At 37.5% G+C, this 18,052-nt stretch overlaps 1 protein-coding gene across 4 annotated transcripts in view; it reads left to right on the top strand.

The window, feature by feature from the left end:
• Nucleotides 1-17,032, top strand: part of AHR (aryl hydrocarbon receptor) — a 101,203-nt gene extending 84,171 nt beyond the window's left edge. For all 4 annotated transcript variants that reach the window (XM_059728947.1, XM_059728946.1, XM_059728949.1 and 1 more), the window contains 5 exons: nucleotides 848-1,050; nucleotides 3,026-3,135; nucleotides 5,701-5,842; nucleotides 7,093-8,353; nucleotides 14,195-17,032. In XM_059728947.1, the coding sequence (XP_059584930.1) occupies nucleotides 848-1,050; nucleotides 3,026-3,135; nucleotides 5,701-5,842; nucleotides 7,093-8,353; nucleotides 14,195-14,350 (1,872 nt within the window). In that variant the 3' untranslated portion in view covers nucleotides 14,351-17,032. The remainder of the gene's footprint in view (nucleotides 1-847; nucleotides 1,051-3,025; nucleotides 3,136-5,700; nucleotides 5,843-7,092; nucleotides 8,354-14,194) is intronic.
• Nucleotides 17,033-18,052: the final 1,020 nt, after the last annotated feature.

The raw sequence follows: 18,052 nt of genomic DNA, 5'->3' as shown, positions 1-18,052 counted from the left end.
CCACCATTGGAATAGAGATTTAAGCCCCCTGCCTCCTTTCTAGCACCCCAGGGTACAGGCTGTATCAGGTACACCTCTGGGGGTGAGGATTGGAGTGGCACTTGGATAGAAGTAAGCCTGGCAAAACTTGGGGCACACCTGCCCAAAAAGTTGGTTACTGCAGTTCTAACAGATAACGCACTAAGCTGTGGGAGTACTGGATCTATTCCTGGCTTGGCAGCTGAGCTGTTATATGATATTGGCAAGAATCTCCATATTTTGTGCTTCAGTATTCTTTATCTATAAATTGAGAATAAATACTTTTGTGACATTGCGTTTGATTTATAAATGATGGGGCTTTCCCTATATAAAACTTTGTTGGTATTGTTGTTTGTGACTCGATATTAAAGAGGAGTTTGCCAAGAGTTAGCCAAATTATAGCTACTGGTCAGAAAACATCATGTGCTGTTCTTAACAGTTTAATAATCTTCATTTTTAACAGAATCTTGAGGTAGGGTAGATTTCTCACAGGCTACATGACTGCTTATAGATTTTAAATAGACTTAAATAGATTTTACCATGGTGTATTTTATAATAATGAATAGATAGCAAGCTGTATGATCAAGAATAACAAAAGGTCATCTGAATCAGCGTTTAGGATTCAGAAGGATGCAGCTGTTATTTGCTATTTATTTCTTTTACATCATATCTGCTGTATTTGGGGGGGAGGGTTGGACTGAGGGATTGCAATGAGTTTGAGAAGGTAGATTTCTAATAAGAAATAAGCAGCAGCACTTTGTTATTAAAACTTAAGAATTAAGTTTTAGGTAACCCAGTCATTGATATTTTTTTTTCCACTTTTGTGAAGGCCATGAATTTTCAAGGGCGATTAAAATTTCTTCATGGACAGAACAAGAAGGGGAAGGATGGTTCTACTCTGTCTCCTCAGCTGGCTTTGTTTGCTGTAGCTACCCCACTGCAGCCTCCATCCATCCTTGAGATACGAACCAAAAACTTCATCTTCAGAACTAAACACAAGCTAGACTTCACGCCTACAGGCTGTGATGCAAAGTATGTGCAAGATCTTTTGTTTAAGATGTTATGTAAATCTCTTTACTAACAGTTCAAATTAGCCATTAGCCCTTTAAAATCTTGAAGTGCTTAGTACTTAGATTGATATTGCTAAGCATGTATTGGAGTTGTAGGAAGTATCTTGATATTAGAGTATTTTGATGTTTCTTAGCAAATGAAGAATTTGTAAGTTGAATGGGGACTGTGTAAAGAAACCATCTTTAAAAGCAGTTTTTAAAAATAATTCTCATTCCAAAACAAAAGAAAAAATTGCTCTTCAGAATAACCTTTATTAAATATGATTTGGAGTAATATCCCCTGATGTGAATGGATTACATTAAACTCAGAGTAAGCTTTTTATCACTTCCATATGAATACCCTTTTAATACATATAGACTTAACTATTATGGAGAGGTCATCTGTTGAAAATTAACTATGAATTAAAATGGTACAGAAATTAAACAAATGAAATCTGTTTTTTATAGTGTGTTTGACCAACTTCCAAATGATTCTCTCTAAAAAACAAAACAAAAGACAACTACATTAGTAGGTGACAGATCAGCATAGCAAAAATTCCATTAAGTTTCTCACACTCCTGCCAAAAAGCGCCCTCTGGCTTCTCCTCATCCCTCCTTTTCAAATTTAAGATTTCCTGTGCTTTTAGGCTTTTCTCTTCATTTATAATTGGCCATCTGAGTTTGACTTCACAATGCAGTCAGGTTGTTGTCCACCATTTTCCAGCAAGCTTTTTCATGTTCCTCAAAATACTGATTGAGAAAAGTAGGTATACGAGTAAAAATTTGAGCCATAACGTTTCTATCTTTCCCCATTTGTCTTTGTATTTATCTTTCAGTTTCCACAATCTCCTTTTCTTATGGCCAAATCATTTCTTTCCTTTTCTTATGTCCCTTTTTCCTTTTCTTTGTCAGTTCCTTTTGCTTGTCTTTCCATTGTATCTGCATTTCTTTTGCTTCCCTTCTTTTTTTCATTTCCTTCCCAGTCCCTGCCCCATACTGCCCTTCCCTGTCACCTTTCATTGTTACCTGTCCTCCCCCCAGCTTCTTCACAATTACTGCTTGTTCATTTCTTCCTTCCCATCCCTGATTTGCATCTTTTTCACCCTTCAAAAGGACTTTTACATAGTTATGTTTAACTCTTATGGCTATTTCTTACACAACTGTTTTACACTTAGTAAGCAGAATGCGTATCCACTCCTAAACTGAGGAGCTTAGGTGACTGGTGTGTCTTTGGGCATTGGAGATGGCAGAAGATATCTAATTAATTACTAGATGAAAGAGGTGCTTAAAATATTTTCCTGTTTTAATGGGACCAGGGCTGAAGTGGCTTCTGGCCCGCTGAAGGAGAATCAACAAGAGTATCTCTGTGACTTCTTCATTACAACATAAGGGCCCATAGATTACTGATTAACAAAAACAGCATATTTGTGGTTAGAGTATTTACTAGAAGAAAGTTGCCTAGAATTTTGAATACCTGTCAGACTAAGTAAGAAAATTGAGAGCACATTTTCCCCCTAAAGTTAGGCTATCTAATTACATATTTAGGCACATAGCAATAAGAAATTTTGCTATGTAAAAAGACCAAGAAACCCAGCAATGTACACTAAGGTAAATAGGAGTTGCAACCTGTATTGCCAGAAATTTGACCACTAATATATTCATAGGCTCCTAACGCTGCAGTTAAGTACCTAACTTAATTTTAAGCCTCTGTTTTTGAACATGCTAGCTTTTTTGTGGCCCTAATTCTATGTACTAAAAATGGCATAGCTAAATCATGAAATCTTTTTATTGAAATTTTAATAGAAATTATAGACACACCTTTGCATGCTGTCTGTTGTAAATCTTTTTGTCCTCTCTTGCTATAGGTAATATATTATATCTACAGGAGGTTTACTCCTTGTTTAAACTGTGAATGGGTTCAGTAAATAGAACTGAAGGTCTTCCTTTTTGTCTTACAGAGGGAAAATTGTTCTGGGATATACTGAAGCAGAGTTGTGCATGAGAGGAACAGGTTATCAGTTTGTTCATGCAGCTGATATGCTTTATTGTGCTGAGAATCATGTCCGAAGTAAGTGTAATTCATTGCTGGTAAGGCAGGCTGCTAAAACAAAGCCAAGATTGTATTATACTGAAGAATTGTGTAACACAGCCCATATTAATCTAGGTATTAACAAAATAAATACTTTTCAATGTAGATGTCTTCCTACTACATGTAACAGTTGATGCTGGAAGAAGTATTCTATATTCCTATCTAGCCACCTTTCCATTTAAATGGCCCAGTTCCTGTCACATCTTGCTGTTCACGCTTCCTCTTCTTCATAGCTCAACTGTTGCTATTTCAACAATGTCCCTTGGGCAGAAGGACTAATTTTAAGAGAGGTTTCCTGTCAGAGACTAAACTGAGTGCTTTCTTTGATCCTGATTTAGCTTTCTTAACATAAATTAATCCCTAAAGATGTCTATTCATGTTTTATAAATCTCTGTTATTGTGTTCTGCTCAAGAGCTGTTTAAGATGAGAAGTATACTACTTTTTTTTCTAATGTCAACCAGTGATATGGTGAACTTCTTTTGGTCCTTTGTTTCTGGTACTTGTAATATTGTGCTCTCTGGAAGCTTTTGGAGGTGTCATTAAGAGGTTCCCTACTAGCAAACGCACTTTTACTGTTGCTGTCTTTTGAAAGAATGTTTAATGTCCTTACTGGTTGGTTTTAGGTTACTTGCATATAGTTAAAACTCTTGTGACCCTGCTTGTTCATAATTAGTTGTAGAGCAAACTGGTATCTGTCTTTTACTCCTAGTCAATGAGAGATGACAAAGATGTGGGCTTCTTCCCAGGTTGTGCTTGCATAGTTCAGTGTCTGTGTAGAGTACACTTAGAGTTGGTACATACAGGACACATCTATACATGAATATTAATGGAACACAATAAACTCCAGCGCAGTTCATGCTGCAGTTTATTGCTCCTGAGTACACAGCACCCAGGACTGCAGCACATTGATCCAGGGCAACACAGCCTTGGCTGGGGGGGAATCTGAGGGGTCAGCCTGCCAGGCCAGGGCTGCTTCTGCTTGGCTCAGCATGCTGTGGATGGTCTGGCTGGAGCTCAACGGTGCTACAATGCAGTTCTGTCCAGCAGGATATCCCACCCTGTAGCACCCTCGGGCTACAGCCAGCCCTGGTCACTGTCTACATATACGGTGCAGCAGCGTAAATAACTCCTCCATAGAATAGTCTTTGTGTTGGGCAGTACTATCCTATGACAGAGTGAATCAGTTTACTCTGGCCTAATAGCAGTTCTTGTGTTGGCAGTGACGCTTTACTGTGGAGCTAATTAGGTAACTTCACAGTAAGCATCTTGTGTAGATGCACCCACAGATATTACAAATTTGGGAAGCCTTAGAGAAGAACTTAGTGATCAATTTAGTCACTCCAACTAAAAACTTCAAAAGAAAGTGAAGATATTCAAAGATAACTACTGATTACTTCCAGTTGTGTCTGAGACCAGGACTGAAAATGGTGGTACTAATGAGAAACATAGATTTCATAGACATTAGGACTGGAAGGGACCTCAGGAGATCGAGTCCAGCCCCCTGCCCCAGGGGCAGGAAGTCAGCTGGGGTCACAGGATCCCGACAAGATAAACGTACAAATGTCTCTTCAAGGAGTCCAGAGTAGGTGCTTGCACCAGCTCTGGCAGCAGTCTGTTCCAGGCCTTGGGGGCTCGGACAGTGAAAATGTCCAGCCTGAAATGGTCTTGGAGGAGTTTATAACCATGTTCCAAACTTTTTAGAACTTCCTATGTTTGGAGACTTAATATATCTAATAATGAAAGGTTCTAGGAAGTAGTGAAGTGAGGAGCTCCATATTGACTTTCTCCAGTGCTAGTGTTCTCTATAATACATTATTTTCTCTTTACAGCTCTTAAAACTTTATTTTTCTTTTTAACTTAATTTTCTCATTCAGTTTTAATGCAGTTATTGATGATGCAATTATTTTGGCAGTTTATATATAATTAAAGTGCGGGTATACTTTAAAGGAATTTGCAGGAAAAGTAATAGCAGTTACATTTTTGAGGGAGACTTCAAATAATTTACATTTAAGCTGCTCACTATTGTACCACTGTTTTCGTGCCAGTGCTATATAAATTAAAGCACGACACAATCTGAATTAATAGCTAACGTTCTGTCATGTTTATCATTACAATTGCCTTTTCTCTGTAAACTAGCTCAAGGCTTTTTCATATACTTGTTTTTGTATTTAGTGGTCCCTGCAATTGGGGAAATAATGGACAATGATTCATATGGGGTATTCTCAATCTTTAATGGATTTCTTGAAATTATTTTTGTGCTTTGGCTTTTATATATTGATGTGTAACTGATGTCAAGCATGGTGGCAAGTAAGCTTTCAATATATCATTTAGTTTTATTTCCTGGGGTCAAATGGGCTTAGTTTTCATTTCTCCATGGCCTTTTTGAGAACATAATGCTATAATATGGATATATGTTTACACTATAATAATTACCACTATTCAGTATAAACTTGCTCTTCACACAGTGTGCTATAAACATAATTCTATGTTTCATTGTTTTTTAATTGCACTGAAATAAGTAAGTCTGACCTTATCAATTCTAGTGATAAAAACTGGAGAGAGTGGCATGACAGTGTTTAGACTTCTTACCAAAGAAAATAGATGGGCCTGGGTACAGGCAAATGCACGCCTTGTCTACAAAAATGGAAGACCGGATTACATCATAGCAACACAGAGGCCTCTTACGTAAGTAGTTGTTCTATAATGACAGTATCATTTCATAGACATTAGGGCTGGAAGGGACCTCGGAAGATCGAGTCCAGCCCCCCGCCCAAAGGGCAGGAAGTCAGCTGGGGTCATAGGATCCCAGCAAGATAAGCATCCAGTTTCATCTTGAAGGTGTTCAATGAAGGCGCTTGAACAACCTCCGGTGGCAGGCTGTTCCAGACCTTGGGGGCTCGGACAGTAAAGAAATTCTTCCTTATGTCCAGCCTGAAACGATCTTGTAGTAGTTTGTGACCATTCGACCTCGTCATCCCTTGGGGTGCTCTGGTGAACAAACTTTCCCCCAGATACTGGTGGTCACCCCTGATAAACTTGTAGGTGGCCATCAGATCACCCCTGAGCCTGCGCTTTTCCAGGCTAAAGAGCCCCAGGGCTCTCAGCCTGTCATCGTAGGGTCTGCTTCCCTGACCTCTGATCATGCACATGGCTCTTCTCTGGACTCTCTCAAGCTTCTCCACATCCTTTATTTGAAATTTTCCAAGTCGTGATCTGAATTGTAGATCTTAAGCAAGGATTTGGCAGGGGAGGTTTGTTCAGCTTGAAATGAAGTGCTCTCTGTCCTGAAGCAGAAGGCTTTATTGTAATTGTTTTAAATGTGTTGAAACAATCATTGCAGTACTTCCACTCTTGATACATTTCTCTCTTGATTGTCTGAAGCTATATGTAATGCTGATCATGACAGATGCCATTAAGGCTCCAGGTACAACAGTACTTCAACCCAACCTTTAATTTTCACACTATCTAGGCTGGGGAAAAGAAGATATCCAACTGCAGCTGCATAGACATAACAATTACCTATAGACATTAGCTTCACGGTACAGTACTAACTATATTTTTAACATCATTCATAGAAACTCAGCACTTCCTCCTGGAAAGTGAGGGGAAAAATGACAGTTCAGTACTGAATTATTCATACATCTAGCCAATCAATAACAATTTTGCCAGAATATTGTGCACTAATGTTCATTCTCAAATCGTAGTATTATAGAAAAAACATGGAATATGTTATTATGTAAATATAAGATTTGGAAATGTACAGTGGCATTACAGTTTAATCTCTTTCATAATCTGTTATTCATTTTACCCACTGAAGTTGAGTTTTAGTTAGCTTTTTTAATGTTTCAATTGCAAGGGACAAAAGTAGCACTAAACTTTTGCTGTAATTAGTGTAGCACTCCAGTTACTGTACCATATGTGTGTTTTAATTTCAGAGATGAAGAAGGAGCAGAGCATCTACGGAAGCGAAACATGAAGTTGCCATTTATGTTTGCCACTGGTGAGGCTGTGTTGTATGAGGTAACTTTCCCAGTGCCTAGTCTAATGGATCCTTCTCAGGCAAAGATGAAAAGTATCATTGGGAAAGGAGCTGCTGCCAAAGCTACACTACACAAAGAATCTGTTGATCCCAGTTCACTGCTGGGTGCCATGCTAAGGCAAGATGAGTCTGTGTATCTCTGCCCTCCGGCGTCAAATAAACTTTCCTTTGAGAGAAGCTTCTTTACAGATGCCAGGGACGAATTGGGCAATGTTATCAGCAGCAGCTGGCAGGATAATCTCTTACCAGTTGGAAATAACATCCTGAAGCAGGAGCTAACTGAGTGCCCCCAAGAAAGCAACTTCATACTGCCTGAAAACAATGCAGAGCTCTTTCAAGATAACAAAAACAGTGATTTGTACAGCATCATGAAAAGTCTGGGTATTGACTTTGAAGATATAAAATGCATTCAGCAGGACGAGGAGTTTTTAAAAACAGAATTTTCTGGTGTGGATGATATTGGAGACATGGACATAACTGATGAAATCCTGACATATGTTCAAGATTCCCTAAATAATAAAACTGACTTCTTATATTCAGGTTGCCATCAGCAACAGCCCATGGTTCAGAATGCCAGCTGCTTGGTACAGCAAGAGTTTGACCAGCAACAACTTCATCAACACCAGAAACAAGTGGTAGAACAACATCAGCAACAACTGTGTCAGAAAATGAAGCACATGCAGGTCAACGGGATGTTCTCAAATTGGAATTCTGTCAGTAGTGTACCTCTTAGCTGTTCACAACAGCCAGAGCAATATGCATTTCCTGGCACCCATGGAACTACACAAGAGTGCACTTACAAATCGGAAGTCAACGTTGCACCTTATGCATGTAGACAAGAGTTTATTCCTTACAAGCAACCCACAGGCATGGTGCCACAGCTTTCTAATTTTACCCAAATAGACTTCCCTGTAGGAAGCTTTGATGGATCAACCTATCCTGCTTCTTCCACCTTGGAAGGTTTTCTCAATTGTTTACAGCACATCCCTGAGAATCAAGGGTGTGGAATAAATTCTGAACCAGTTATGCTGACTCCTCAAACATGTTATGCAGGTGCTGTGTCTATGTACCAGTGCCCACCAGAAACTCAACCCAACTGTATGGATCAAATGCAGTATAATCCTATGATGGCAAGTCAACAAGCATTGTTACACAAGGTATGGGAAATGGGGATGTTTTAAATTCCCTTAATTTTCTGATTGTTTTTAGCAGGGGACTAGATGATTTATAAGGTATAAAATCTATTAAATCACAGAGATTAGGAATGAATGAAAGCTATTATATCCTATGTTCATTAGCATGAAATGCACTTGCACACATTGTACCAGGTACCAATTCCATGTCCACATCACAGGAACCTTCCCAACTGACATCTCAGTTGGCAGTATTAAGGGGAAACCTCACTTAACCATCTTCTTATACCTGGAATTAGGTTTGAGGGAAACTGGCAGAGTAGCAGAAGTTAAGGCTTTCCCTGCAAAATAGCTATAAGAAAATAAGATCACTGACAACACAGTTACCTGGCAAATGTTGTTATCATGAAATGCCCCTTAAATCCTTAGACCTCCATAGCACGTATGAAAAGGTTATATTATCAGTATTTAACTGTTCAGATTAAAATTAAAATTTAAAGATGATATTAATAGATTTCAGTGTCATATAAAGTGTGTATGGATCATGGATTGTTGTCCTCCTTCACATGTGAACGTATTGTAAATAAATTTTCAAGCTGTGTAATAGTACACATTTACTTAAGATGAGAATCTGGCATATATGTGGCCTATGCTTTACACATGAAATATTTTAAGAATTAAGTTTTATAAATATGTTTATAAAAATCCAAGTAGTCTGTTAACCACAGTTGACGTCAATGTTAAGGACTGTAAGAAAATTAACAAGTGTTAAGTAAATTAGGCATGTACTCAAAAACAAAATGTAAATATTCCATTAATGGCACTGAATATGATAATACATGAGGTTCAGAGCAGAACATGAACATCACTGATATTAAGATGCTGCCCCTAAAATGCAATTTTGTTTCTGATTCTGAGCAAACAGATTTAGATTAAGCAACTTCCAAAAAACTAAACTAATGTGAAAAGATTATTAAAATCTGACTATAGTGCAGCAGACATATTTGACATTTATGGTACTTGCAAGCAGCAGTGTAGGGATGTGCCCAGGCACCCAGGACAAAGCGCAAATGGCAACTTCTGGTTCACGACCAAACGTGAATGTGAAGCTGCTGGCTACAGTCACTTTTTTCTCTCTTCCCCATTGCCTCACTAGTTATGTCACTTCTTGCAAGCAAAACCAAAAAGTGAATACAGATTTAAAATAGTTGTCTTGTTTTAAAAATTGCAAATTTGTATAGTCACTACCTAAAGTGTTTCGTAATCAAACTAGTATAATATGGACAGTAGAAAAGACCAAAATTCATTTATTCCCTTTCTTGAACATACTTTGGCAGAATTCAGTGAGAAAGTCAATGCAGCATTTGGCTGCACTATGCCTGAATCCAGCCAGTGGTATTAATCCTTCAGAGCCCCAGGTACTAGGCCTGGAAAACATCCCCTGGCCCATCCAAGTTTATTCCCATGAGAAGTGTTCCTATGCAGAATTGTCCTTTACACAAAATCCATACCTGTATAGTACCTCTTTCTTATACAGTTGTAATACTGGTACATGAATTATTCCAGTCTCAACTTCATTTAATAACAGTTTACATTTTCATTTTTTATGTGTAGGCTGTTCATTTCTCACAATATAACTTTTAACAACTTAAATTATTCTCCCTTGTTTGTTCATATTGAGTAGTTTTACCTCTTCCATGTTTCATGGCAGAATACCATACTGGGTTCTCATTGTACTAACACAGTGTCATGTTATGTACCATTATAGAAATAGTACTACTAGCCTGGCTGTTAGAACAAATTAACAAAGTACATTTTGTGATATGGTATCTTTTACTTCTTTATTGGAAGGCAGATCCAGTGTCTTCAGCCTCTGCAGGTCCATGTACCACAGAACTGGATTTAGGTACCAGGACAGTAAACTTTGTAGAAGGTTTTAAGGTAGCACTACATAAAGAACAAGATACATTGCCAGCAAAGACAGGGTGGGACCATTTTATGGGCCCTCTGAAGAGGGCTGTAGAATTACCTGCCTCCCTGTGCTACTTGGTCTAATGGAGCATCAAATTTCTTGATGAGATAGGAGAGTAATTATGACCCTGGTTCTGCCAGTAGACAGAATTGGCCATATACACAAGAATTTGAAAGACTGGAACTTGTGGGAGCACACAGGAGAGGGATTTTTGCTACGAACCACTGTTTTTGGTTTTTCGTTTTATTTTTATATTGATAAATATGCATACATAAAATGAAAAATGTGTCAATTTTCCACTTTGATCAAATAGACCATATCCACTTTGATCTATATTTGTTTGCATAGAACAAACATATGGCTTTATGTATTAAAAATAATGCTGCTAGCTCTGGAAAGAGTTAAACTATCATGTTCTGATTTTTTTTATGTTTTCATAATATATTTTTTACATCGGAGGAGATGTAGAACAACCAGGGTAAACCCAGCTTTAAATATATTTGTAACATGGAGACTAGATTTCTTGCCATCAAAGAGTGATTTCAAATAATTGTGTTTGCATGAAAGAAATAGGAAATAAAGGCATAGTTTGTACACTTGAAGTAGTAATTATAAAGAATATATTGCAAACCAGAACTATAAAGGTAAATTAAATATATAAGATATGTTCACTGTAGAGAGGAAAAGAATTGATTGATATACTAAAGCAGGTAAAATTTCATTTGAGGTTGAGAGTCATGGTTATTAATTTTTTTCTATCCTTCCATGCCTATATTACTCATGGATTATAAGGCAAAAGAGAAGTCTGACTAGCTCTTGCACAGCCATAGAACTTCCTTTATTACTGTTTGAACCAAAGTATATGTTTACAAAAAATTGTGTCCTAACCCTTAATAGTGGTTCCAAAGTTATGTCTGATCAGTACCCTTTTGGCTTTCTCTTCTTTATCATTCTTCACCCAAACTAATTATTTTTACCTGTTCAGATAAATCTGACAGACCCATCCAAATATGAAAAAGTAATCACATCATCAGAGAAACATAAAGGAAAATACCGAGGAAAAGGGAAGTGACCCAGGAGAATTTTCCCTTTTCTAGCTGGAATAACGGATCGATGGTATAAATTATCTCAAAAGGCATTAGGCAGACACGGTTCCTTGGGTGAATCTGATATCTTTTATTAGACCAACCCAAATAATTGGAGAATAGTTATTAGACAAGCTTTCGGGTTCAAAAACCCTTCATCAGGCTAAGGAAGTTTCAGCTGTTGGTGTGTGCTCTTTCTGGATGGAATGAAAAGTAAAGAAGCCAGGGGCTGGGCTGGGGAGTCAGTTGCCAGGCAGATTATAACGTGTCAAAAATCCCATGTCTATATTTAGTCCATGATTTTTAGTATCCAGGAGGTTGATGTAGTGGAGTTCATAGGCTCATCTCTGGGATGTGTTGTGTAGGTTTCCTTTGAGGATCAGGACTGAGAGATTGGAGAGAGAGTGGTTGTCTTGTGAGAAATGTGCCCCCACCGGTAATTGGGTGTTTCTGTCTTTGATGGATTTCCGGTGTGCGTTCATTCTGGTGTGTAGTTGTTGTTTGGTCTCTCCTACATATCTTCCATCAGGGCATTTGGTGCATTGGATGAGATATATTACATTTCTAGAGGTGCAGCTGTAAGATCCTGGCATGCTGGTGGCTCTGTTGTGGGGTGTAGTAATTGTGGGGGTGGTGGAGATGTGTTGGCAGGTTTTGCATTTCTTGTCATGGCACGGTCTGCATCCTTTTGGTGTGTTCTGGGGTTGAGGAAGTTTGCTTCTGGTGATGAGGTTGGCGAGGTTCAGTGCTTGTTTAAAGGCTAGGATGGGTGGCTCTGGGAAGATCTTTTTAAGAATAGGGTCTCTTTCTAGTATAGGTTGCAATTGTTTGAGGATTTTCCGTACAGGTTCAAGGGAGGGGTGATATGTCATAACCAGCAGTGTGCGATTTGTGGGGGGTTTTCTTCTGTACTGCAGCAGTTCTTCATGTGGTATCCAGGTGGCTCTTTCAAACGTGCAGTCTGTCTCTCTGGAGGAGTGTCCACGGCTACAACCTACACCCCTCAAAAGGCACTGTAATTTTTTGCATTAAAAAGCTGAATCTGCAGCTGCTGTCTGTATCCATTAGAACAAAAATAAATGCAGACTTAGCATCACATCTCAATAATGGTCTTAGCTAGAAAAGCAATTTCCAAACATATGCCTGATTTGTATATTGAGTATTTTATGGCTTTACTTAAAAGCTTAGATGAGGCCTCTTTACAAAGAATTGAGGGGATTTTTTTTATTTGTTTGCTTTATTTTCTTTCTATAAATGGAGCACTGTTTTGGACAGGAAATATTCATCAGCTGATTGACATAATCCCACAAGTAAAATGTATTTAAAGAAAATTGCTGAAATGCATTTTATCAAGACTGATGAGGGCCATTTGGTTTTTTTGGCTTTGTCAGATAGATATGGTCATCATTCATTCAAGGAAAAGTACAGTTTATAGTCAGTGTAACAAATTCCAGTTCATGAAGTGGACTGACTGCACAGTTATAGGAGTACTGTAGAAGCTGAAAACAGTCACATGCACTCAGCATGTGGTGTTTAGCTGGATTTTAATTGTAGCATTCTTGATGAGGAAATTTGAGGTGGACTGTGCATTCCACAAGTGAAAATTATGTTACAAATCCGATCTGTAGGAACATTCAGTATGCCTAATTCTTCACTTGTTAATTAGCAACAAATCTACCTTTGACTTCAGCAACATTAGGATCACCCAAGAATTTTGTATAACTTTTCATTTCTCTAAATATTGTAGTGCTTTCTATTTCATTTGAGAGCAGGAATCGGGATTTCACCATTTGGTTTGTTAATGCAGTATGTTCAGTTCTAGGGAGTATTCACTGTCTTAAGGAGTTAGTCTTGAGAAGATTTAAAGTGTATGAAAGGTTTTTCTTTTTTTCCATTAAAAATATGGCATTTGCCATTCATATATTTATAGAAAAAGGAACTCTTTAAGTGTCTCTTAACTAAAAAAAAAAGTTTCCCAGAGTACCTTGAAGAAAAGGGATTTGATTTCAGAATTGTTCATGAATGGCACCCACCAATCAACCACCATTCAACAGTATTTGAATACTTCAGGCGTTTAATCAATTCATCAGCATCAGAACTAATTTTAGAATTGCTAGATGGCTCTTCCATTTGGGAAATACAAATTAAATACAATAGTCACTATTAGACTCAAGTATTTAGAGTCCTGAGTAACTCCTTGTGAGGTTACTCATCAGAAATTCCAGTTTTGTGCAGTACTTACCTTAACCTGGTTTTCCTGTATACCTCAGCTCTTAGCTGAGAGTACAGACATAATCTTTGCAGTTTTAGGATTACAAATCTTTAATGCTATCTGTGTGAATCTCAAAGCATGTCATAGGCATGGTGACCATATTATTTTTAAGGAAATCTGGGACACTGTGCCCCAGGCAGGAGGAGCAGTGCCCCGCCCAGCCTACCCCCACCTCCAGCTCCAGAGGACAAAGGGCACCAGAATACAAATTCGCCCAGTGCTATACATGCACATGTACAGCAGCGCACACGCACAGCAGCGCTTTCCCCCCAGCCCCAGGCAGGAGAAACAGTGCCCAGCCCAAGACACCCCTGCCTCCAGCTGCTGCTCAGAAAGAGCCAGGCCAGGGAGTGCAGGCAGGGTGGTGCCAATCCAGGACTTTTGTTTCCATTTTCACCAACTGGACGAGGTGCTGGGACAGCCTACAAAATGTAGGATTGTCCCAGCCACACCTGGATGTATGGTCACCCTAGTCATAGGGGTTTCTTTAAAGAAAGGAATTGCTTTTTACTAACTACTGTAATATTTTTTTCCAGTTCCAAAACGGTTTCAATGGAGGAAACTTAAATGAAGCATATCCCCCTCAGTTAAATGTGATCAGTAACACACAGACTACTGCACACCTTCAGCCTCTTCATCATCCCACAGAACCCAGGCCCTTCTCAGACTTGGCATCCAGTGGATTTATGTAAATTAGAGCTAATTGACCTATTTGTTGGTTTGTATTGGTGGAAGATTGAATTGTGAAGAAGAACTTCATCAGGCTAAAGGTGTTGGGCTTTAAATATTAAAATACATATTGAGAGGTTGTGGTTGGTTGCACTATCTGCCACTTGGATAGGTAATCCAAGACCTACCATTCTGAGGGTGGGAATTAGAATTATAATCTGCCTAAAAGTGAACATATGCTGATTTCCATCAGACTGAAAATGTGTGTTACAATATGGATTACATATGAAGGACATACTACATCATGTTGTAGAACATAAGATAAGGCAAATGGTTTTATTATTGAGAAAAAAAATTGGGCACTTTGACAACGTGATTTGTAATGTCAAGGAGAAAATCTTTTCACATTTGAATTTTTTTCAGACTTTATTTTAAAAAAATTAAAAAGCTCTAAATCTACAAGCATCAAAAGCAGTTACTTTTATTGCATACTAAGCTCTTTAATTGCTTATTTGATATTTTAACTTCTTTTGGTTTAGGTCTCCAGTTCTAGCACTTTAATACAAGCATAATTCAAGGATATGATATGTAGTTTTAGGTTTATATAAAACAGATCCATTGCATTCCTTTACTGTTAACCTGAAGTGCCTCACAACTTGGCTACCTTGTTTCTCAAAGGAGCTTGTTTCTGAAAAATATTCACCATAAATTAATTAGCTATATTCCATGAACTTTTAGGTAACATCAACAGTGCTACTGGCTGCTTGTTTTTTTCCCAATACATCTTTTAGTAAATTCGACTTAAGTTTGTGTCTGCAGAATTTTTAAACTATTATCCAGAGTTTTTAATGTTCTGAATTGAGTTCATCTAAGGGTTCCTTATTCTATGTTATTGTTTTGCTTTCTTCAGGTAAACAGAGTTAGAAAAGAAGTAGATTTGGGGGAGGGAGGGAATTGTGGGTCAAAGGGGGTGTGATTTCTCAGGATTAGTTTTAGAATATTACTGCTGAAAAACATGTGCCTTATCTTGTGTTAAAACACTTAAAATGTTCTTTACAAATAATACAAAGCTGCTCTATGCAAATACTTTCATTAAAATGGATATTAAAAAGGGTTACATTTTAAATCAAGGGAAAGGAACTCTCAATAGCAAACAATAGTGAGGCTTACTTTTGGTTAAAAAAAAAAAAAAATTACTCCAAGTCAGATTTTGATTGGCAGCAATTTTTAACCGTCTCAGTGGGGAAGAGGTCTGATGTTTTAATATCCCTGATAATTTGCACTCTTAGAGAAAGAAGCTATCCTTTTTTTGTATGTAAACCCATTTTTAAAGTTCTTTATGCAAAATACATAATCAAAAATATTTTAGTTCAGGTTATAGTGAGAGATCCTTGTAATTAAAGGATTTTTGTAATTTTTGTTTTCAAAAAAGCAGAAAACTTTTTTTATCTGAGGATTGTTAGAATTGTAGACACCAATGTTTGGTGCAAAATACTAGTCTAAGTGAAATATAAAAATGTGTATATGTTCAAATTATTGCATACTCGAGTGCTGTATAATTCATATGTAACAAAGACGTCTTTTGTAAAATATTTTAAACCAGTTAATTTTAAAGTGTTACATCATTATATATAAAGAAAAATGTTTATTAAGTTTGGTATCTATAATATAAATGGCATTGTAGACGGTTTGTTAAAAAAGGAGAAAAAGAGCTCCATCTAAGTTGGTGTTCATATTGTTTAATACAAGGACAGTAACTGAAAATTTGAATTCATTCTTCTTTAAAACAGGCTTTCCATGAGGGAAAATGTATTTAATGTGATCTGCTAGACCAAATTTCAGTTTGTCACAGAATTTTCAGGTGCAAAACTTTACCAGATCTTTTACTCAGTGTTACCAAATGTGAAATTTCTTCAAAGAAATAACTGTATTAATAAACAGCTGTTATTCAGGAAAACCCATTAAGTGGCTTATAACATGAGATTCAATTCTTTAAAATGTGTCAGACTTCTTGTTTTCAGTAAAAGACATCACTAGAAGTTTTGAACTAGTACCTATACCCAAATCATATTTTAACATTTGAGTTTTTTATTTATTTAAGATCTTGTTTTAAACTACTATATGAAGCATCTTCTAGTCAATGTGCCATTTAAGAGTGGATTGGATGATTATATAAATACTGTAAAACTAAAAGGTTCAAAGGGATAATGTAGATTTTACATCAATAGAAATATCTCGTTTATCAGTTTAGTTAAACCAAATACTTGTTGTCCTATCACTAAGTGCCAAGGAAGCAGTACTACTAGTTTACTGCCTTACTGCAAACAAGTTAGGTTTGCTATATGCATAATATCAGCTTATTTTCTGTGTTACCTATGCCTACAACAAAACTGCGATTACTAGTGCACTCTTGATCTGCACCAAACCATTCTAAAAGTGCCCAGGCATTTTTAATGTGTTTTTAGCCCTCCAGCTCTGTTATAAGTAAGATTATAACTCAGTGTTAATCAGTATTACTATCCAGTTTTGTAAAAGTTTTCCAAATTTTTTTTTTCTGTCCTGTTCTTATCTCTAATTTGCTATGCCTGCACATGTCATGCAATACATTTCTTGTGCTAGAGTATGGCTTTGTGTAGTGCTCTTGCTGAATTTCAGGAAAGTTTGTAAAACAAAATATATGATAATAAAATAATCACTTGAATGTAGCTGGTATGCTTTCTTTCATGATAAAAATGTTTTTTTGCTATAGCAGTGTAAATATAAAAAAGGCAGCACAAAGAAAGTAAGAATGAATGCTTCTTGTACAGTTGGGTGCTTGTCACCAAATATATATTTTATAAACTATTGGTATTTGCATCATTGTGAGCTTTGGAATTTCCCAAGTGTTAAATGCTAACACAGGCAGACAGTTTGGTGCAGCGTGTTCATTTGCATCTGAAATGTACATTCCTTTTGCCAAAGTAAAACAGAAAAAGGTAACTGGTTTAATCCATTTAAATTTTTAAAGAATTTAAATGTAAATCGCAGTTAACTTAATAGTTGAATTCAGCCAGACAGAGAACGTAGCTTGAGAATGCATGTTTTTGTGCTGTCGTCATTCCACTGCATGTTAAGCAGTAAAAGATTCCCCTAGCCGTTAAAGAGTTTATTGGCGTGGTAGAATATTTTCATTCATGCTCTTTGGCAGCATGGCATATACAGGTTCAAGATGCAAGAGTATATTTTAAGCAATATATCATAGGTTTATACAGGTTAGGTTAGGTTTAACAGTTGGTAGGAGTGATGTATGCATAGAGGCATTAAAAAAATGCACTTTGGGCAAATCCCCCTTACTCTCAGGTATGAGTTCCATTCCATTTTTTGGCTACTGAAGCCCATATCCAGAGGCAAAAAAAAATGCTGAATTTAGCAGCAAAAAATATAGGTCAGTTCTCCCCCACAAGCAACAGAAACCTCCACTGCTGCTCTACAACTATTTCCAGAATGCCTTGCACTGGGTTTCTGCTTCCTGGAGCCAAAAAGTTCTGGCCGAGCAAGACAAGGCAGGAAACGGCACGGTAGGCTGTAGTGAGTAGCCCCAGGGTGAAGCATTCTTCCCTACCCATCCTGGTGTCCCTCCCCTTGAACCATGTGCCCTGCTTGCCCACTCTGGTATGCTGCTGTGTATGCCTTTCTCCTGCACCAAGCATCTAATTAAGTCTACTCAGGGGTATAGGTCTCACACC

This window comes from Alligator mississippiensis, chromosome 5, assembly GCF_030867095.1.
Source record: "Alligator mississippiensis isolate rAllMis1 chromosome 5, rAllMis1, whole genome shotgun sequence".
NCBI classification, from domain to species: domain Eukaryota; kingdom Metazoa; phylum Chordata; order Crocodylia; family Alligatoridae; genus Alligator; species Alligator mississippiensis.
This window is presented reverse-complemented; position numbering and strand designations above follow the sequence as displayed.